At 37.5% G+C, this 19,733-nt stretch overlaps 1 protein-coding gene across 1 annotated transcript; it reads right to left on the reverse strand.

Moving 5' to 3' along the window:
* Positions 1-1,339: 1,339 nt before the first annotated feature.
* LOC144978012 (vesicle transport protein GOT1B-like) lies at positions 1,340-14,609 on the reverse strand. Its single transcript, XM_078923439.1, has 6 exons — positions 14,433-14,609; positions 11,507-11,598; positions 9,068-9,246; positions 6,972-7,053; positions 6,340-6,372; positions 1,340-2,720 (listed from the first exon to the last, which is right to left on the reverse strand). The coding sequence occupies exons 1-6, from the start codon at positions 14,455-14,457 to the stop codon at positions 2,709-2,711; spliced, it is 423 nt and encodes a 140-aa protein (XP_078779565.1). The 5' UTR covers positions 14,458-14,609; the 3' UTR covers positions 1,340-2,708.
* Positions 14,610-19,733: the final 5,124 nt, after the last annotated feature.

A 19,733-nucleotide genomic window follows, 5' to 3' on the forward strand; every position in this document is an offset into this window, starting at 1 on the left:
AGGTCTAAGGTTCGAGCCCTCGTTGAGGCAGGCTGATTTTTTCTTGTGGGTGGGGGGGAAGGTTCTTTTGTCTTTTTCCTTGTATTTTTCTCTCTTGCTTTGTCTGGCACTGTTCCATACACACTTTTTCAGATCTTTATCTTTCACCATTGCCTGCACCCTAATCAGCCAATTGGTAAAATTTGACATTTGACCTCATCATCATCTTAAATCCCTCTCTCATTATCTTAAGGATGAAGACAACCTAAAAGCTGTGTTGATTGCCAAAAATTACTTTGAGTATGAGCACACTTATCAGACATAATTTTACTTTGACATCAAATTATCAAATCAAAAATGATGTGACTGTCAGGTACTCTAATCACCACAACTGTTCACCTATTATTGAGTGACGTTCGTACTTTATAGCACTATTGTCTTCAAATTGTCCTTGTTTCCATTAATCTCAATTGAATTCTCTGTCATCTTTGACTCGTTTAGACTTAGTTGTGTAAAAAAAAAAAAAAAACAATAGAGCATCAAGTTTTAACATTTTAAAAAAAAAAATTAAAGTAAAAAACATTATTTGCATTCTGAGGAAACATTAGTCAATAATAATTCTAAATCTTAATTTACATATGTAAATTAAGGTGAATAGACTATGGGTGTTGAAAATATTTTAAATTTTGCAATGATATCAGTCTACAAGATTTCATAAATCAAAGTACACGGATTTCATACAATACAATTTTTTTTTAATTGTTTTTTTTTTTTTTTTGGTTTGGGGGGAGGGGGGTGCCTTTCTGGAAAATGAAAAAGAAGATAAGAATAAAGTTTTAAGCCTAAAAAAATTTTTTTTTAGTCCAAAACAAGGATATTCTTCCTATTTATTGTGTTTGAATAGAATCAACTCATAGCATCCCAAAACCAGAGACAAACCAGTAACATCAACCATCACCAAAATAAAATAATAGAGAAAACTATATAAAGGTTTCAAGGCCAGGAAGCTTAAAATTGAACTTAATTCACCATTGACATCTAATACAGTTCTTTGTCCATTGTATGTCAATCACTTTAATACAGTGTAACTTGGATATGACGATCTCCAAACCAATGAAATGTTGGATCCAACAACAAAAAGACGAAACTTTCCCATTTTTTTCATTAATAAACATTATCAATGACTTCTAATATCCAAAGATAAGAAGTAAGCTTAGGTTCCAGGAAATCACAATGTCTGAAAAATACAGCTTAATTTTTTCCCTTTTTTTTTGTTTGAAATATTGCATAACAATCATTTGTAGCTTGTACTGCATGATTGCAGCAAAGTTATCCACGGTTGGGTTTTTGGCTTTTTGTGTTGTTTTTTTTTTTTTTTTGTTGTTTCTTTTTGTGATTGTTCGGAGTGTAGTGGGTGGTGGGCAAGGAAGAAGTGAGTGGATTGGGAATGCAGATGTGTGGATTTAATGAGTAGCAATTTCACATCCTGATATTGTAAATGTTGCTGTTCTCATTCATCTGTAGTGTTTCATTCATCCTGTTTTCTTGATAAAGGGGAAACCTGAAACGTCCATTTTATCTGTTTTCGTAATTAAATTGAAGCTTACATTCAATTTCACTTTGTTATTCATCATGATAATGAAAATAAATGCTGAAAGGGGATGCAGTTTTGTGAGTTATCCGTGCCATCAAATGATGTCTATAATATATTGTGTAAACTATTATACACAATCTAGTACATACATGTATTTTCTTATATTGCTCGGTCAATGTTTTTTCACAGATCGCTTCAACTAAATCCAACCATCAGTCCAGGAAACTCGGCTATATCCGTGTTGCACTGTATAAACTAGATTCATTATCTGACATGCAGTTTAAGCACATACACACAAACAAAAACTGCTTCTTTGAAATCTGCTGTCAGATTCTTAAAGTGTAACTCCTCATAAAATATTTTTATACAGACATGCCTAATATTACGACTAATCCATTACAATGACGAAATGTGGGATACAATTTCAGAAGTTCATGAGTATCTTTAAGTCATTAGAACTTTCTTAACTCTCTCCTTACCGATCCTTTTCAGTAGTAGTTTCCCAACATGGTAGGCTTACCCAGCAGAAAAATTGATTTTTTAAACTCAAACAATCTCTCTACAAAACAACTTTATGTTCTTATTCATTAAACAAATATCATTCTTCAAAGTTTATGATGTACAAAATAAATCTGAATTTTTAAAAATGTTTATTGTGTCGTAACAAATGTGACGGTTTTGCTGCAGGTGGTAAGGAGAGGGTTAATGAAAGCTAATGCCCGACTACATAATTTTAAGGATTTTGAAATGTTAATTAATCCTTGTGAGGGCAAATTGATGATTATTTAAGTCAACTAAAGTAGCTACAATTTTTATCTCCTAAAAATTACGAATTTTTAATTTTTCAAGTCATATGATTTAAATTTAAATTGATACACTAATCAAATGAAGACATTAGACTTTAGACAATACTCAAGATTCTATAAAGAATAAATGTCTCCTGTAATTTGCTTCGATGAAAGTTTCTGATAAAACAATATGGTACATTCTTTCACAAACTCACGATTTCTACACAAAGGTTAATTAATTAATGAATTAATTAATACCATTGACATTTTGGAACGACGACGTTGAAAAGAGGATGAAGGATTGATAGAATCCATTGTATCTTGAGACAATTCATACTTACTTCCTTTCAAACGCTATCCTGCAGAGTCGTACGAAAAAAAAGTAAAGAAATAAATAGAAAATTTATGGCTTAACTGGGAGACATCAACTCACACAATTTATACAATGTACCATTTCACACTCCGAGCTACTCCAAAATCAACAATTCAACTTGTTTTTAAAAGCCAATATATTGTGTCTTGGACATTTTCTACTTTTCTCAACATTGTAAAGTAAATGTCAATATATCATTGTTGGGTTTTAATCCAAAGGCAAAGCTTGAATTCAATCACTCTATAAATTAATATTATGCCGTTAATGTTACAACCTACATTATTTGTTTAATTTTTTTTTAAATGAAGTGAAATCTAACTAACTATCTATCTATATAATATATATATATATATATATATATATATATATATATATATATATATATATATATATTATATATATATATATATATATATATATATATATATATATATATATATTTATTTAGATATATATATATATACTACAACAAAGTTGGCAAATTAAATACCATTTAAACACTCATAATGCACTTTTACTGACAATAGGAAATTTTAAAATTCACATGACCACGGTTCTGTTATTACAATGATGAGTTTTGATAGTTGTTAGATAGAAAATAAAGGAATGGAAAAAAGAAATCAAGGCCCCAGAACATGCAATGAATCAGATTGTCCATTCATCAACCTTGTAGTTGTAGTGAGATCGAATGGACCAATCTCCTTCACTTATCGTTATTTTGAGCAATACAAGCCAAGGAAAAAAGTTCAAAACAATCTGAATCACCATCAGATATATATATATTTATCTAGACAACATTTTCTCAAATATACTTCTGCTTTACTAAAGTGCTGATGATGGCCAAAAAAAAAATGACAAAATAAATGACAAACTATCATTAAAGAGTGTGTGTGTGTGTGTGGGGGGGTGGGGGGGGGGGGGGGGGGGGGGGGGGGGGGGGGGGGGGGGGGGGGGGGGGGAATAATTGCCCAATATACTAACAGACATAATGGGCAGTAATTAAGTAGAGAATGGGAAACTGCACCTGTTTGTTTCACCACACATCAACTCTCTCACTGCCAGAACATCAATTCGGGGAAATGCAATTTTAAACAGGAGGAAAATCCTCCTGTGACTCCAAAATCGGGGATTTTCGTTGAAAACCATCAGCACTGTTTACTACTGGGATTTTATATTAACTTGAAGTTTTTGTATTTAAATTTTAATGTTCTCTTAAAAACACTTAAATGGTTATCGAAGGCAGCATCATCAACTCTAAATCCATCTTTGATAAGTTGCATGGAACTGAGATTTTTAAATCCAAAGTTACAAAAAAAAAAAATGTGTAACCGAAGAGGCCAATGTCTACCACAACACCCTTCCCCCCCCCCCCACCCCTGTCTAACCACAACACCCCCCCTCCCTCTCTCTCTAACCACAACATCCCCCCCCCACCCCCCCCCCACCCCTGTCTAACCACAACACCCCCCCACCCCCACCCCTGTCTAACCACAACACCCCCCCCCCACCCCCACCAACCACAACACCCCCCCCCCACCCCTGTCTACCACAACACCCCCCCCCACCCCCCACCCTGTCTAACCACAACACCCCCTCCACCCCTGTCTAACCACAACACCCCCCCCCCCCACCCCTGTCTAACCACAACACCCCCCCCACCCCCACCCCTGTCTAACCACAACACCCACCCCACCCCCACCCCTGTCTACCACAACACCCCCCCCACCCCTGTCTACCACAACACCCCCCCCCCACCCCTGTCTAACCACAACACCCCCCCCCCCCACCCTGTCTAACCACAACACCCCCCCCCCCCCCCCCACCCACCCCTGTCTAACCACAACACCCCCCCCCCCCACCCCTGTCTAACCACAACACCCCCCCCCCCACCCCTGTCTAACCACAACACCCCCCCCCCCACCCCTGTCTAACCACAACACCCCCCCCCCCACCCCCTGTCTAACCACAACACCCTCCACCCCCCACCCCTGTCTAACCACAACACCCCCCCCCCCCCACCCCTGTCTACCACAACACCCTTCCCCCCCCCCCACCCCTGTCTAACCACAACACCCCCCCCACCCCTGTCTAACCACAACACCCCCCCACCCCTGTCTAACCACAACACCCCCCCACCCCTGTCTAACCACAACACCCCCCCCCCCACCCCTGTCTAACCACAACACCCCCCCCCCCACCCCTGTCTAACCACAACACCCCCCCCCCCCCCCCTGTCTAACCACAACCCCCCCCCCCACCCCTGTCTAACCACAACACCCCCCCCCCCTCTAACCACAACACCCCCCCCCCCACCCCTGTCTAACCACAACACCCCCCCCCCCCCACCCTGTCTAACCACAACACCCTCCCCCCCCACCCCTTCTAACCACAACACCCCCCCCCTCCCCCCACCCCCCCACCCCCCCCACCCCTGTCTAACCACACACACACCCCCCCCCCCACCCCTGTCTAACCACAACACCCCCCCCCCCCCCCCCCCCCCCCCCCACCCCTCCTATCATTCTCAATAAATAAGTAGAAAATAAGTAAAATAATTTATTGTGATTTAAAGCAATTTTCAAATCACAAGGACAGATTTTCAAATGCAATACTCCCGAGCATTTAATAATACAAAATAAATTTCTTTTATTGAGTAGCTTTATTCATCCAGTTCCATATCATAATATCCCAGTATTGATGACAATGATCATATCTAGTTATAAAGATGGCAGAAACATGAATGCATGATCGTACTAAGTAAGACAAAATCCTGTATGACGATGTGTATTTTATATGATGAAGTTCATGAGGTAAAGTCATTGTATGTGTGTATGAAAACTGGCTTACGTCATGCATGGATTACACGAATGTCGATGTAATAGAATATATGATTCTGTCATCTCTTTGTATTTATTAAACAAGTTATTTTTATATTTTTATACTGTCCAATAACAAAAAGAGTTTACGAATATGTCGTGTTATTGCACGATAAAAATATAACAAGTTTAGTAAATACAAAGTAATAAAAGACTACGTTTATTCCACCCCTCCAAGTAAGATTATTAGATATTTTGTAACCAAATGGTATATATTAGTACTTCTATTCACAATAATTTGTATTTTTCTCCATCTGCTTGAATGACATTTAACCCAAAAACTAAAAACGTTGGATTTGTATTGATGCACACCAAAAGATTATTTTTAATTATCACCAGCTGTCTTTTACACCTAATTTCACACCAAAAAAATGTGTGAAAATATTCTGCAACCGTTGAATAAAAATTGTATTCAAACGCGTTCAAAGCATTATTCAACGATTACGTATTTACTAAGAAATGATAGGGTTTTCTAATTAGAGGGGTGGAATAATAAGTATTATCTATCCTATCATTTTTGAGAGTATTTAATCATTCGTATAATTATATCGCAACATTATTTTTTTTAAAAACCTCAAACTCAAAACAAAACAACATATTCATATTATGTGCTGAAAACTAAAAAAATATATTAATTTCACTTTCACATAAAACTCCATTCACAAAATATGTACAAGTCTTTCTTAACAACAACCTTCTAAACAAAAATGGAGTAATTGTTTTCTATACCATTGAGTTCGATTCTCCAACTTTATCCGCAACCTGAAGAAAAAAAGGAAGAGAAAAATTAGATTAAATTTTGCAAGACAGAAATTACCAATCATATATTTGAAATTGAATCGAATTGAAAAGACTTATCAAAAACAACTAACGATTATCTAATCCTTTAATCTTAAAATAAGCCTGTTACATTTAATTTCCCATCTGAATTTTTCAAAAATAATCTTAATAAAGTGGATTCCACCCAAGAGCCTTGAGTTTTGGGAGCAAGAGAAAAGGGCATACAGATGAAATGTTCAATGTGGTCGGGGAGCAAAAGTATTGAAATAAAATAAAATAAAAATCAAACATAATTTCTCACTTCTCCTCCTCCTTCTCCTCATTATTATTATTATTATTATTATTATTATTATTATTATTATTATTATTATTATTATTATTATTATTATTATTATTATTATTATTATTATTATTATTATTATATGATTATCATTATTATCATCATCATCATTATTGAAGATTTGAGTATCAAGTCAACTTCTAGCCTCTAAATTTTGTTAAAAACTAAAATTTCAGTCATGTGAACATGGCAAAAATCATCATAAGACAATAACAATGTTATGGTTCACATCATCACTTACAGATCGTATACCAGGTAAATTTAGAATTGATCCTACAACAGGAACCCTTCTCAAGAAATTTACTGCTACAGGGAAAAATCCACTGAAAAATACAAAAATATAGATACAAGATTAAAATATAAGAGAGCATATTTTATAAATATATATATTGCTTTTCGATGTGCAGTTCAAAACCAATCATTCAGTTTCAACTCCTAAATGTAAATGGACAATTACGTGTTTGCTCTGAAACTGCAGTGCAGCATGTATTCCTCATCCTTGCTCAGACAAAATATTTGAGACGAGGAATACATAAAAATTGTACAAATAAAAGAGTGAAATTTATAAATTTCAAATACTTAGACATGCCCGAGGAATAAATAAATTTTGTACAAAAAAAATAGGGAAATTTATCCATTTCAGATACGAAGACCTGTAAGAGGAATTAATAAATTTTGACAAAAAATATAGGAAAATTTATAAATTTCAGATATTAAGATTTGAATGAGTAATTAATAAATTTTGTACCCAAAAAAAATTGGAAATTTTATAAATTTCAGATATTATGATTTGTACGAGGAATCGTGAAAACGAGGAATAAGAGGATGAGGAATTTGATTTGAAATGGGTGCGATAAAATGTTACTCAATAAATAACAATATGATTTTCATTCACTCTACAAGACCGTTTGTATCAAATATGTGACTCAATGCCACACACTGGTATCATGTGGGGTGAACAAGATGTCAAAAAGTGATTTTCAAACAAAAATGAACAGAAATATGAGTCTCTAGTTTGTTACTTGAAAAAACAAAACAAAAAAACTCTATCCATTACCGTCATAAAAACATATCATAAACTTAACCCGAGTTTCTGATTTTTCTCTATAAATTTGGTTTTGACCATTAAAGTTACTCCAACTTAATACCATCTAGAGGCTGTAGGTCACATATCTAATAAGATGTTTAGAGGTCTGTGAATCAATATCAATAAAGGGAATTTAAGAAGTTTATACACTCTACTTTATGTCTTATCACCATTTATTATAAATTTAATCTTTTTAAAATCAAAATTTAAGTCTTGGCATGGAATAGCCCTTTAGAATAGTTTCTTCAAAAGTTCTTTGATTTAGTTCTTTTAAATCATTAAATTTTTAAAAGCTTTTTGGTTTGGTTGTTGTTTTGTTATTTTGGGAGTTTTTGAAAAAAATATTTTTTGTTGCTTTGTTTTTGTTTTTTTAAATTATTGATATAACAACATGACAATAATTCAATATGTTAGCAAAAGATTAGTGGCCCTAAATATACATACAAAGTTATGTGTAAATATCTAGTCCTCATGAGAACTGCATCTAATATGTTCTTCACCGCTCTGCCTTACTCGTGAAAAATACTAATAATTTAAAACATTGGCCAGAAAACGAATTCATCAAATATCGATCAACTAAAATAATAATTCCCTTTATTCACCCTTGAGGAGATATTTTTCTTTAGGATCTATTCTAAGAAAAGACTGAAATAACCCAGGTGTCAGCTGCAGTGCAGCGCTGCAAAGTGAGCTAAGGCTAGTTGACTTGCTCAAGGCCACACAGCGCGGCGGGTAATTGAACTCGGTACCTTTCAGGTACAAAGCGAAGACCATACCACTGAGCCACATTGTCCCTCAATCGATATCTGAAGAATGAGTTTTCTGGCCTAAATTTTAAATAATTTGTTGGGTTTCATTTTTTTTTTCCCAGAGTACAGCAGCTTTAAGATAGGAAAAAGTTGAATTACGACATCAAAGATATCGGCACAAGAAATACGAGGGGACACACAGCAAGACTAACCATCCCAACATCAAAAACAGACGCCCACCTGTATTTGTTTTTCCCTTCCACTGCCCGACTATGGAATGAATAGCCTCCCAGCTGAAGTGGCTGAAAACATGCCTTTACGCGATTGCTAGAGTTCACAACGTGACTTTTTAATCTATGTGTTTTTTTTAATTAGTTTCATGTGCAGAGTTTTAGCAAGTTTAAAATGTAAAACCCTACAAACTGTGGAGTGATCCTCGACAATATTTGAGGTTTCCACAAGACGAAGAAGAAGAAGAAGATTATTAAATCATGAACCAACCTAAATAACAGGAAGAATCCATACAACTCAACCAGCATCCCAATCATGGGCCAGCCAAGAAGTACGATGAACATTCCACCCACAAAAAAACCTGTTGCTTTCAATTTGTGCTGTTGGAAAAAAAATCTAAACGTCCTCTCCAATCCAATCACGAAGGCAAGACCGCTGATGAATAATATCTGAGGAGGAAAATGATTTACAATTTTAATTTATTTTTTTAAAATAAAAGACATAAAAGTTGGTTGGTCGGTCACCCACAAACTTTCCCCAAAGCTAAACCATATCATTTCTATCAAATGCACCAGGTGCCTAGAAAATTTTGTCAAAAGATATATATAGTTATATATATATCTGTCTTTGTTTAAGTGCTTCTGAGCACTTTTAGTGGAAAAGGGGCGCTATGGAAATTATGCATTATTATTATTATTATAAAAAGGAAACACTTATAGAGGGTGTCCCAGAAGTTGCGCAACTTGTAGATTTTTATGAAAAATACACAAGAGTAACAATATGTTTTATGTTTTTAAGGGTTTTACGGCGCTTGCAACACATTAAGGTTATATCAGCGCCCGTAAAAAGGAAGAAAATGGGAAAATAAAATGTTCTAGAATTACAATTAAAGCACAAAAGAAAAGGTAAGACAAAGGGGAATTGATTCAAATAGGGAACAGATACACTCAAATGCTTACCAATCGTATAATATAATATGTAAACTAAACATAATACAATGCATAACAGAAAAATATCATCTCCCAAAACTATAACAATACATTCAACTGTTTCCCTCTCAGACACGGACTCCGACCAAGGTCAGGACAAAACCAAGCAATCTCATTCCAAGACAAAGACAGAAAGCGATTGGAAAACAGATAAGAGGGGATAGAAGACACAGCAAGTACCTCCCTACACGCTATGGGAGGTAGGAACCCCACCCAGAGTAACAATATAATATCAATATTAATTTATAATAATATTTTTAAAAACAAAATTTTTAATGTTCCAGATATGGGTGAAAAACTAATGATACAAAGAAAGAGTTAAACTGGTTTTTATGTTTGGAAAAAATGGGACAACATACCGCTCTATAGCTGAATAATTCAACCATATTCATCCTGAGAGAGAAAAGCCACTGCGCTACACTACTGTCTGCCGTTTAATTAAATGTTTCCATGAAACATTTTATAAAGAAAATTGATGCAGGTATCAACGCAGAAGGTGGACAATGAGCTCTAGCCTTTCGGTCTTATGATTATTAATAAAATTGCTACTCATATGTATTATTATCATAATAATCTACACGGTGCGCAACTTCTGGGACACCCTGAAGATATAGACAGAACTTCCTACACCGAACCACAACATTGAGGAGTCGAAATCGGTGAAAATGAGGAATTTGACAACAAAACGAGAAATCATCTTACTATAAACAGGTTTTATATGAGTCATTTATTTGATTCATGTTTCCATTGCATCAGAAAAAAAAAAAAATGGTCATCTCACTCTACCTCAACCATATTCTACCAGCAAATAAAACAGTAGGCTAATCTGCTGTGACGGCTTCATGCTCTCATCGTCAGAGTAGGCACATTTAGACTTTGCAGACCTGCCAACTTGAAAATCTAAAAATTCGTAACTTTGAGGAGATAAAAAATTGTCGTCGGTGTAGTTTAAAAATCAATCATTAAAGGATTAAATAACACTTTAAAATCCTTAAAATGATGTAGTCTGACACCAATGTTCGTTTTCAATAAGTTTTAATGACTTTAAGATGCTCTGCTAGTGATCTTCTGAAATTGGAGTCAAAATTTCGTAATTCTATTTTTTTGTAATGTTAGGCAGGTCTGACTTTGTCACAAAAGCTTTACAAAATTTGTGTTTAAAAAAACAAACAAAAAAACAATCCTGTGATTCGACTGCAGAATTTTCAGTAGTGTATGCGGAATTGCGGAATGAGAGATTATTTAGCTAAAATGTGGAATGGTAAGAAGTTCTGAATAGATGTATTGAAGAAAATATGAAATTGGAACACTGAAACTAGAATATGACCTTGACCATCACAACAACCCTTATAAAAAATTAAACAAACTAGTTTACTAAAGGGTCGACATGGGGTCAAATTTGCAAAAAAGTATTGACATACAATAATAATAATAATAATAATAATAATAATAATAATAATAATAATAATAATAATAATAATAATAATAATAATAATAATAATAATAATAATAATAATAATAATAACAAAAATAATAATAATAATAATAATAATAATAATAATAATAATAATAATAATAATAATAATAATAATAATAATAATAATAATAATAATAATAATAATAATAATAATAATAATAATAATAATAAAAATAACCATCTAAAAAGACATAAAAACTGTTCTTTTCTTATAACGCACACCGCATTATGATAGTTACTCACATTGCCAATGGCTAATAGCCCCTTGTCGAAAAAGAGGATCATGCCCAGGAATAGAAAGGCAATACCAAATCCTGCCAGACCAACTCCAATTTCTGAGGGGAAAAAAATAATGACAATATTAAAATGCAAATTCTTACTTACTTACTTACTTATCCGAACCAGCGACCACCTGAGCTCTAGCCCTTCGGTCTTGTGCCATGACGTAAAATGCAAATTCAAATATATACTCTTCACTGACATACAATCTCTTTCATTTCATCCGTCCTTACAACCAAAATTACTTGGAACTTGAGGAAAATAAGTGCTGATGTAAGTTAATAGATTCAATAATAATAATTGATAATTCATAATTCCGTAAACAATGACATGACGGATCCTTACACATCCCTATAAACACGAAATTCTATATGTGTGGCTAGTGGGGGTCCCGATAGTTCAATTGGTAAAGCACTCGCTTCACAATCAAAGGGAAAGAGACCAATCCCAGGTGCAGTCAAGATTTTATTCTGACCCCTCCCCCCCCCCCCCCCCCCATCTCCCTCTGTCCACCGAACAGGGATTGAGTAGCTGGATCTATTAGGTCTGGTGGAAAGTACTTTGCGATAGACTAATGTCCTATCCAAAGGGTAGCAAACAATTGCTTTTGTCCTTTTCAAGCTATAGATACCGGGATGAACTCCGGCTCCATGGGAAGAGACCAATCCCAGGTGCAGTCAAGATTTTATTCTGACCCCCCCCCCCCCCCCCCCCCCAATCTCCCTCTGTCCACCGAACAGGGATTGGGTAGCTGGATCTATTAAATCTGGTGGAAAGTACTTTGCGATAGACTAACGTCCTATCCAAAGGGTAGCAAACAATTGCTTTTGTCCTTTTCAAGCTATAGATACCGGGATGAACTCCGGCTCCATGGGCCTAATGGGTCTCAAAAGACTAGTTTTTATGTGGCCTGGTGGTATGACACTCCAGGGTTCAAGTCCTGCACTGATTGGTGCATATTTCAGTCCTTGGAAAAGGCTCTTTACTCACATTCTCTCACGATACTCAGGTGTAAACTGAGTACCTGGCAGTTAACAACATTGTCACTGTAATAACAGGCACCATGTCATGTCTCGTCCTACATGTTAAGTGTTGCTGTTGGCTAGGGACACCTTAATACACGCTTTGAAAACTTTTAGTGGAAATTGTGCTACATAAAATAAGCTCAAGTTGGTTGGGGTTTTTTTTTTTATAGAAGTAAAGCTCAAGCTCAAGTTAGGTTTTTTGTGTTTTTTAAAACCCAAGCAAACCACTCTAGGGGTGCCCCACAGGGGGCAGCGTGGCTCAGCAGTATGCTCTTTGCTTCATACCCGGAAGGTACCGAGTTCAATCACCCACCGCTGTGTTGTGTGGCCTTGTGCAAGTCACCACGCCCCATCTCAATTTGTGGTACCACACTGCGGCTGACACCTGGGTTATTCCAGTCTTTCCTTGGAATAGACCCTTTAGAAAAATTTCCTCTATGGGATGAATAAAGGGAATTTTATATATTTATTTATTCATTTTTAAAAGAGAGAAGTTCACTTGAGCTACAGGGCCTTTGAACTCTGGGTATATCCTAGTTTCTGCAGCTTCAAACAGAAAGTAATAAATGTTTGCCACAAACTGAACAGGACAGTATTCTTTTGCAAAGTGCCTTCTACTGCTTGCTAGATCTAACAGACCCAATCACGCAATCACTGCTGAGAAAAATAAGTACAAAATGCCTCTCCTGATTCTAGGAACTAATTAATGTTGTTTCGTGATTCCATTTCAGCATTGCTACATCACCTACATGAAAGAAAACAATACAGACAAAAAACATACTATGAGCACTAGGCCTGGGTATAAAAGTAAAGTCAAGCCTCATGCCAGAAAAAGATGTTGGGAGTCGTCTATGGAGTGCGACAGTCACTGATCAGTCAAAATATTGTTTTAAGTCAAGAAGTCATTTTCCATATCAGCAGAGCGATGAAAAGGTAAATGTGAATCTGGCATTACTCATTAGACAAGTATATGACATGAAAGCAGGTTACAAATCTACAAATTCTGAATATATATAGATGACCACTTGGTGCTGACAAAGTAATTTTAAGAAACAAAACCACTTCTTATCATAACATGGAAGAACCCAGAAGGAAGAGAGAGGGATATAACGCCCCCCCCCCCCCAACCCCCTAACAATGGTTGTCGATACTGACGCTTGCAAATTATGCTGCTGCTGCAGCTGGTGATGACCATGATGATGACATCATCATGATCATGATGATAATGAAAATAAAAATGATGATGATGATGATGATGATGATGATGATGATGATGACAATGATGTTGAAAATGATGATGATGATGATGATGATGATGATGATGATGTGTGTACTAATAATTAATGGCACGGTGAGTTATGAGTTATGTTGTCCTTGCAGTAGTCGTCTACTAAGTCTATCTAGACTAGTAGTGTAGTGTAGAAGAAGAAGATAAAGTAAAGAAAGACGAAGAAGGGAGGCTGATGATAATGATAGACGATGACTTTTCATATTATAGTAAATATGATTGTTCATGGAAGAAAACAATATAAAGTCTAAAACTAAAACAGCTTGGTTGGTGGAATGAATAGGCCTGGATTGTTTCAGTTTCAGTGATCAAGTAAGTGAGGTGAACAACTCTGAGTCTGAGCTTTAACTGGTGCTGTTTTCTGCAATTAACTTTGAATACTTCTGGTACATAGTCGTTTAATATTGAGAGAAAGAGATTAAACTAAATTCATCTTAGCTAATTAGAGTTATGAGTTTAGTGTGAGTACTCTTCTCGTTCTGTCTCAGTAACCCTCAACAAGTCAGTCTCACTCAGCTGTCAGCAGTATTGATACCGACTGCTGTGTGTGCTTGGCATGGGAAAATTGTACACTTACTCTGAAAATCGGTTATTTGAATCATCTTGATTGTCACAGTAATTCTATCCTATAATATCAGCAAAATGTCTTGGCGTAAAGTTAACGTGTTGAATGAAACAGGCCAGAAACACAAACGTTTATTCTGCTGACACATTCACAGACTCGAAAAACTATGAACAGTCACTTCATGAAAACGAGGAATGGTTCCACGTACCCGGCGATGTGCTTCAGTAGAATTTTTTGGGATAAGTGATGTAAATGTTGCTGCTTGAAGTTCGAAGAAATAACGTGAAATTGAATGTAAGCTTCAATTATACGAAACAGATAAAAATGGGCGTTTCGGGTTTCCCCGTTATCAACAAAATAGGTTGAATGAAACACTACATACGAATGAGACAATGTGGTTGTGGCGTTGATTAAGATGAATAATAAAAACAAAACAAAACACGTTTATTCATCTTACAACTTCACTACCACATTATAATATCATTCGTCTGTAGTGTTTCATTCATCCTGTTTTGTTGTTAAAGGGGAAACCCGAAAGGTCTATTTTATATGTTTTCGTACATCAAATTGAAGCTGACATTCAATTTCACATTGTTATTTATTAGGATAAGTGAAGACGTCAAAAAAAAAAAAAACTCAAACTGAGTGCATTCGTTTTCGTTTAGTTCGTGTTGCTTCAGTTTGCCGAAACGTCGGGAGTGTCCCTTTTTTTTTATCTCAGGAAACTGAGTACTAGTGCGGGGCGGTCCTTGGCAAGCTTAAGGACCACGGTCCTACGGTCCTTGGGAAATGAAGACCGCAAGGACCGGTCCTAGGACCGGTCCTTTTCGACATTGAACATTCCTGAGAGACTGTTGGAAATTCGAACCGGTTTGACCTTTGAGACCGTGGGATCGTTCATTCTTGAACCGTTAAAGACCGCTACACGATGAAAACCGTGGTCTACAGGAGTAAAACACACGGAGTAGTCACACTCATTTCAAATTGTAACCTAATTAGAGAAGAGGGGTGATGCCTTCTTTATTTGCTCACCGTACTTCATTGTTACTTCAATAATTTAATAAAATTTTGAATTTTCCCCCCTTAACGGAGAAAAGGGCCCCGCCCAGGGGGTTGATCGAGTTGTTCGTGGCGTTGATACACACACGCAACTCCTCCCCCCCCCCCCCCCCCCCACACACACACACATTAGAGGGCAGCGAGCATTGAAGAGTAAGAGAGAGACGTGAAGTTATAATAAGAGGGGGTGGATGAGGTAATAAGAGGGGTCGATGGTGACTTTTCGCTAGATCTAACAAACTCAGCTACCCATTCATTGCTGAGTAGACAGGGATTCAGAAAAAACTCGACTGCCCGGGATCGATCTCTGGCCCTTTGCGTATAAAGAGAGTGCTCTATCAACTGAGCTATCGGGGTCCCCAAATATTCTATTGGACTTTTTTAAAATTCAGACGTTATAACTGGGTTTTTTGGAAGGAAGAAACTAATGAAACTCATATTATTTGATTAGTAAAAACACCAAACGAAATCTTAATATTATTGTATTATTTTAAACGACAACACTGCGATAGAAAGGAGTGGTGACAAGAGATGGACAAAAGAAAACAAAAAATCGGATTTGCTACTTGCTAGGTTCGACACACACACACACACACACACACACACACACACAAACACACATCTTTAGTAGTCACATACATTTCAAACAATAACCCATTAGAGAAGAGGGGTCATGCCTTCACCATAGATCATTGTCATTGCGATCATTATGGTGTAGTAAATTTTGAAATTTACCCCGTATAATGGAATCGTCCAAGGCGTGCGCCTCCTGTTCCCCCCATCTCACACACGAAAGGGCGGTTTGCGGAGTGGAGGTTGGTGGTCGTCTGCCTGTATGGTCGTCTGTGTCGTTTAGTGTATGGCAAAGGGGGGTGGGTGCGATTAATTAAGTGGGATGGGTGGTGATTGGTGGAAGATAGGCAACCGTAGCAACGAATCGCTGGGGAAGTAGCCTAGTATGGCGCGAGACCGTTGAAAGGTGATAAGAAGTGAGGACCGCCGCCAGTCTTCCACTATGGGACCGGTCTCCGGTTCACAGCTAAAAGACCGTGGGACCGGTCCTTGGACCGGTCCTCAGCGCGGCACTACTGAGTACACCACTCTCGTTTCCCTCTTGCCGAACCGAACGCTAACGTTTTATCTCTGAATTAAAATAAATCTCAGATTTCTTACATCAAAATGGAACAACATTCTATTTTTTTGTTGTTTTTTTTTTTTATTGTTTTTTTTTTTTTTTGTCGTCCCTTATGATAATGGATTTCGTAAACGAATTTTTCATTGCTGAAGAAAAAAAAACAAACGAGAATTAATCTATGAAAAAGCTATATATTCTTTTAATCCGTAAATGTGAATTGCCTAACAGCCGTCATGTCTCGTCCTACATGTTAAATGTTGATGTTGGAGAGGGGTCCCTTATAAAGCGTTTTGAGCACGATTAGTGGATATTGCGCTATATAAATGCTCACCTTTTTATTATCAATTTATACAAATTAATCATTATCAGTGGCTTTTTAAATGTTCACTCTACTCGAGTCAGTCATTACAAGCGAAAAATCCCGGTTCTTCTTCTTCTTCTTCTTCTTCTTCTTCTTCTTCTTCTTCTTCTTCTTCTTCTTCTTCTTCTTCTTCTTCTTCTTCTTCTTCTTCTTCTTCTTCTTCTTCTTCTTCTTCTCTTCTCATCATCATCATCATCATCATCATCATCATCATCTTCTTCTTCTTCTTCTTCTCTTCTCATCATCATCATCATCATCATCATCATCATCATCATCATCATCATCATCATCATCCTTCTTCTTCTTCTTCTTCTTCTTCTTCTTCTTCTTCTTCTTCTTCTTCTTCTTCTTCTTCTTCTTCTTCTTCTTCTTCTTCTTCTTCTTCTTCTTCCTCCTCCTCCTCCTCCTCCTCCTCCTCCTCCTCCTCCTCCTCCACGGACCACAGTATTGTTCTTTAATTGGAGATGTAAGATTATTCCAGTGTCTCAATGGGTATGAATGAGTAACAAGTGAGCATCCACTCTTGAGTGGGGAACAATGGACTTGGATGACTCCCTCTTATTTTGTTGAATTTCACATAGTCGTTTAGATCTTTGCAAAATATTGTTACTTTGTCACGCTTTCTTCTTTGTTATAGTGGTTCAAAATCTAAATCAGTTTTGTTTCTTTGTTGTTGTGGTTTATAAATTTTACTGCTCTGTCTTGTATTCGTTCGATTTCCTGGATTTCCGATTGGCCAGGGCTATGGTCAGTAGTGACGAACAGGCGATATGGTTACGGGTTCATTCCCCACTAATGTCCACCTCCCATAGACTGGGGTCCAATCCCCATTGGTGTCCACCTCCTCTAGTCCCAGATTCACTCTCCACCAGTTTTCAAAATCCCAACATCCCACATTCACTGCCCAGTGTACCTAGTCCACCTCTCATAGCCCCGGGTTGACTCCTCACTGATCTCCACCTCCCATTGTTCCAGGTTCACCCCCCACTAGTACCCCCCTCCCATAGTATGTCCCAGATACACTCCCAACAACTGGAGTCCATATTATGCGGTGGTTCCGCTTTCACTCCTCAGTGGTGTCCATCTCTCAAAGCCACGGGTTCACTCCCCACCAGTGTCCACCTATCACAGCCCCAGGTTCACTCCCCAATGGTGTCCACCTCCCATAGTCCCATGTCCCCACTGGAGTCAATCTCCTATTTACATGAATAATTAATTCAATCGGACATTTTTGTTGTTGTTGTATTGTTTTGACGACATACGTCGTCACGTTCATTATCGGTTCATTATAGCTTAGGGTGTCTCTTAACTCGCTAAAAAGTCTAAACCTTAGATTTTTAGAAGGTTAAGGGCTCACCCACACCGGAGATTGACTCCGACGACCCAGCACTGCCGTCCTCTGCCGTCTTCCGGATAAAGACGCCGGGCACGGACAAAAAACTAAAAATAAAGAGAAGAGCCTCTTGACCTGTGTGTGTGTGTGTGTGTGTGTGTGTGTGTGTGTGTGTTGGGGGGGGGGCGGTCACGTCATCGATATTTTAAGTAATTGTTTTCTGGTCAAAATGAAAAAAAAAAGCTGTTTGTGATTATATTATGACATTGTTGGTTTAACTAATCCGATACAGCTGTTATCTCCTTTGTCTTAACTGAGTAGATATGCGCAATAATGTTACACGGTCCGCAATATGAAAAAGATTTATTACAAGCAAGAAATTTACCCAACTATGATTACAAGACAATATCCATGCCTTATTAGTAGTGCCGCGCTGAGGACCGGTCCAAGGACCGGTCCCACGGTCTTTTAGCTGTGAACCGGAGACCGGTCCCATAGTGGAAGACTGGCGGCGGTCCTCACTTCTTATCACCTTTCAACGGTCTCGCGCCATACTAGGCTACTTCCCCAGCGATTCGTTGCTTCGGTTGCCTATCTTCCACCAATCACCACCCATCCCACTTAATTAATCGCACCCACCCCCCTTTGCCATACACTAAACGACACAGACGACCATACAGGCAGACGACCACCAACCTCCACTCCGCAAACCGCCCTTTCGTGTGTGAGATGGGGGAACAGGAGGCGCACGCCTTGGACGATTCCATTATACGGGGTAAATTTCAAAATTTACTACACCATAATGATCGCAATGACAATGATCTATGGTGAAGGCATGACCCCTCTTCTCTAATGGGTTATTGTTTTAAATGTATGTGACTACTAAAGATGTGTGTGTTTGTGTGTGTGTGTGTGTGTGTGTGTCGAACCTAGCAAGTAGCAAATCCGATTTTTTGTTTTCTTTTGTCCATCTCTTGTCACCACTCCTTTCTATCGCAGTGTTGTCATTTAAAATAATACAATAATATTAAGATTTCGTTTGGTGTTTTTACTAATCAAATAATATGAGTTTCATTAGTTTCTTCCTTCCAAAAAACCCAGTTATAACGTCTGAATTTTAAAAAAGTCCAATAGAATATTTGGGGACCCCGATAGCTCAGTTGATAGAGCACTCTCTTTATACGCAAAGGGCCAGAGATCGATCCCGGGTGCAGTCGAGTTTTTTCTGAATCCCTGTCTACTCAGCAATGAATGGGTAGCTGAGTTTGTTAGATCTAGCGAAAAGTCACCATCGACCCCTCTTATTACCTCATCCACCCCCTCTTATTATAACTTCACGTCTCTCTCTTACTCTTCAATGCTCGCTGCCCTCTAATGTGTGTGTGTGTGGGGGGGGGGGGGGGGGGGGGGGGAGAGAGTTGCGTG

The sequence above is a fragment of the Berghia stephanieae genome, chromosome 8 (genome assembly GCF_034508935.2).
Source record: "Berghia stephanieae isolate SIO BIC M18660-M18661 chromosome 8, UCSD_Bste_1.3, whole genome shotgun sequence".
Lineage (NCBI taxonomy): Eukaryota > Metazoa > Mollusca > Gastropoda > Nudibranchia > Aeolidiidae > Berghia > Berghia stephanieae.

Coding starts and splice junctions, on each gene's coding strand:
- LOC144978012 (XM_078923439.1), bottom strand. CDS start 14,457: ATGATTCAAATAACCGATTTTCAGA. Junction 11,599..14,432: donor TCAAATAACCGATTTTCAGA/GTAAGTGTACAA, acceptor TTTTCCCCTCAG/AAATTGGAGTTGGTCTGGCA. Junction 7,054..9,067: donor GGATTCTTCCTGTTATTTAG/GTTGGTTCATGA, acceptor TGTATTTTTCAG/TGGATTTTTCCCTGTAGCAG.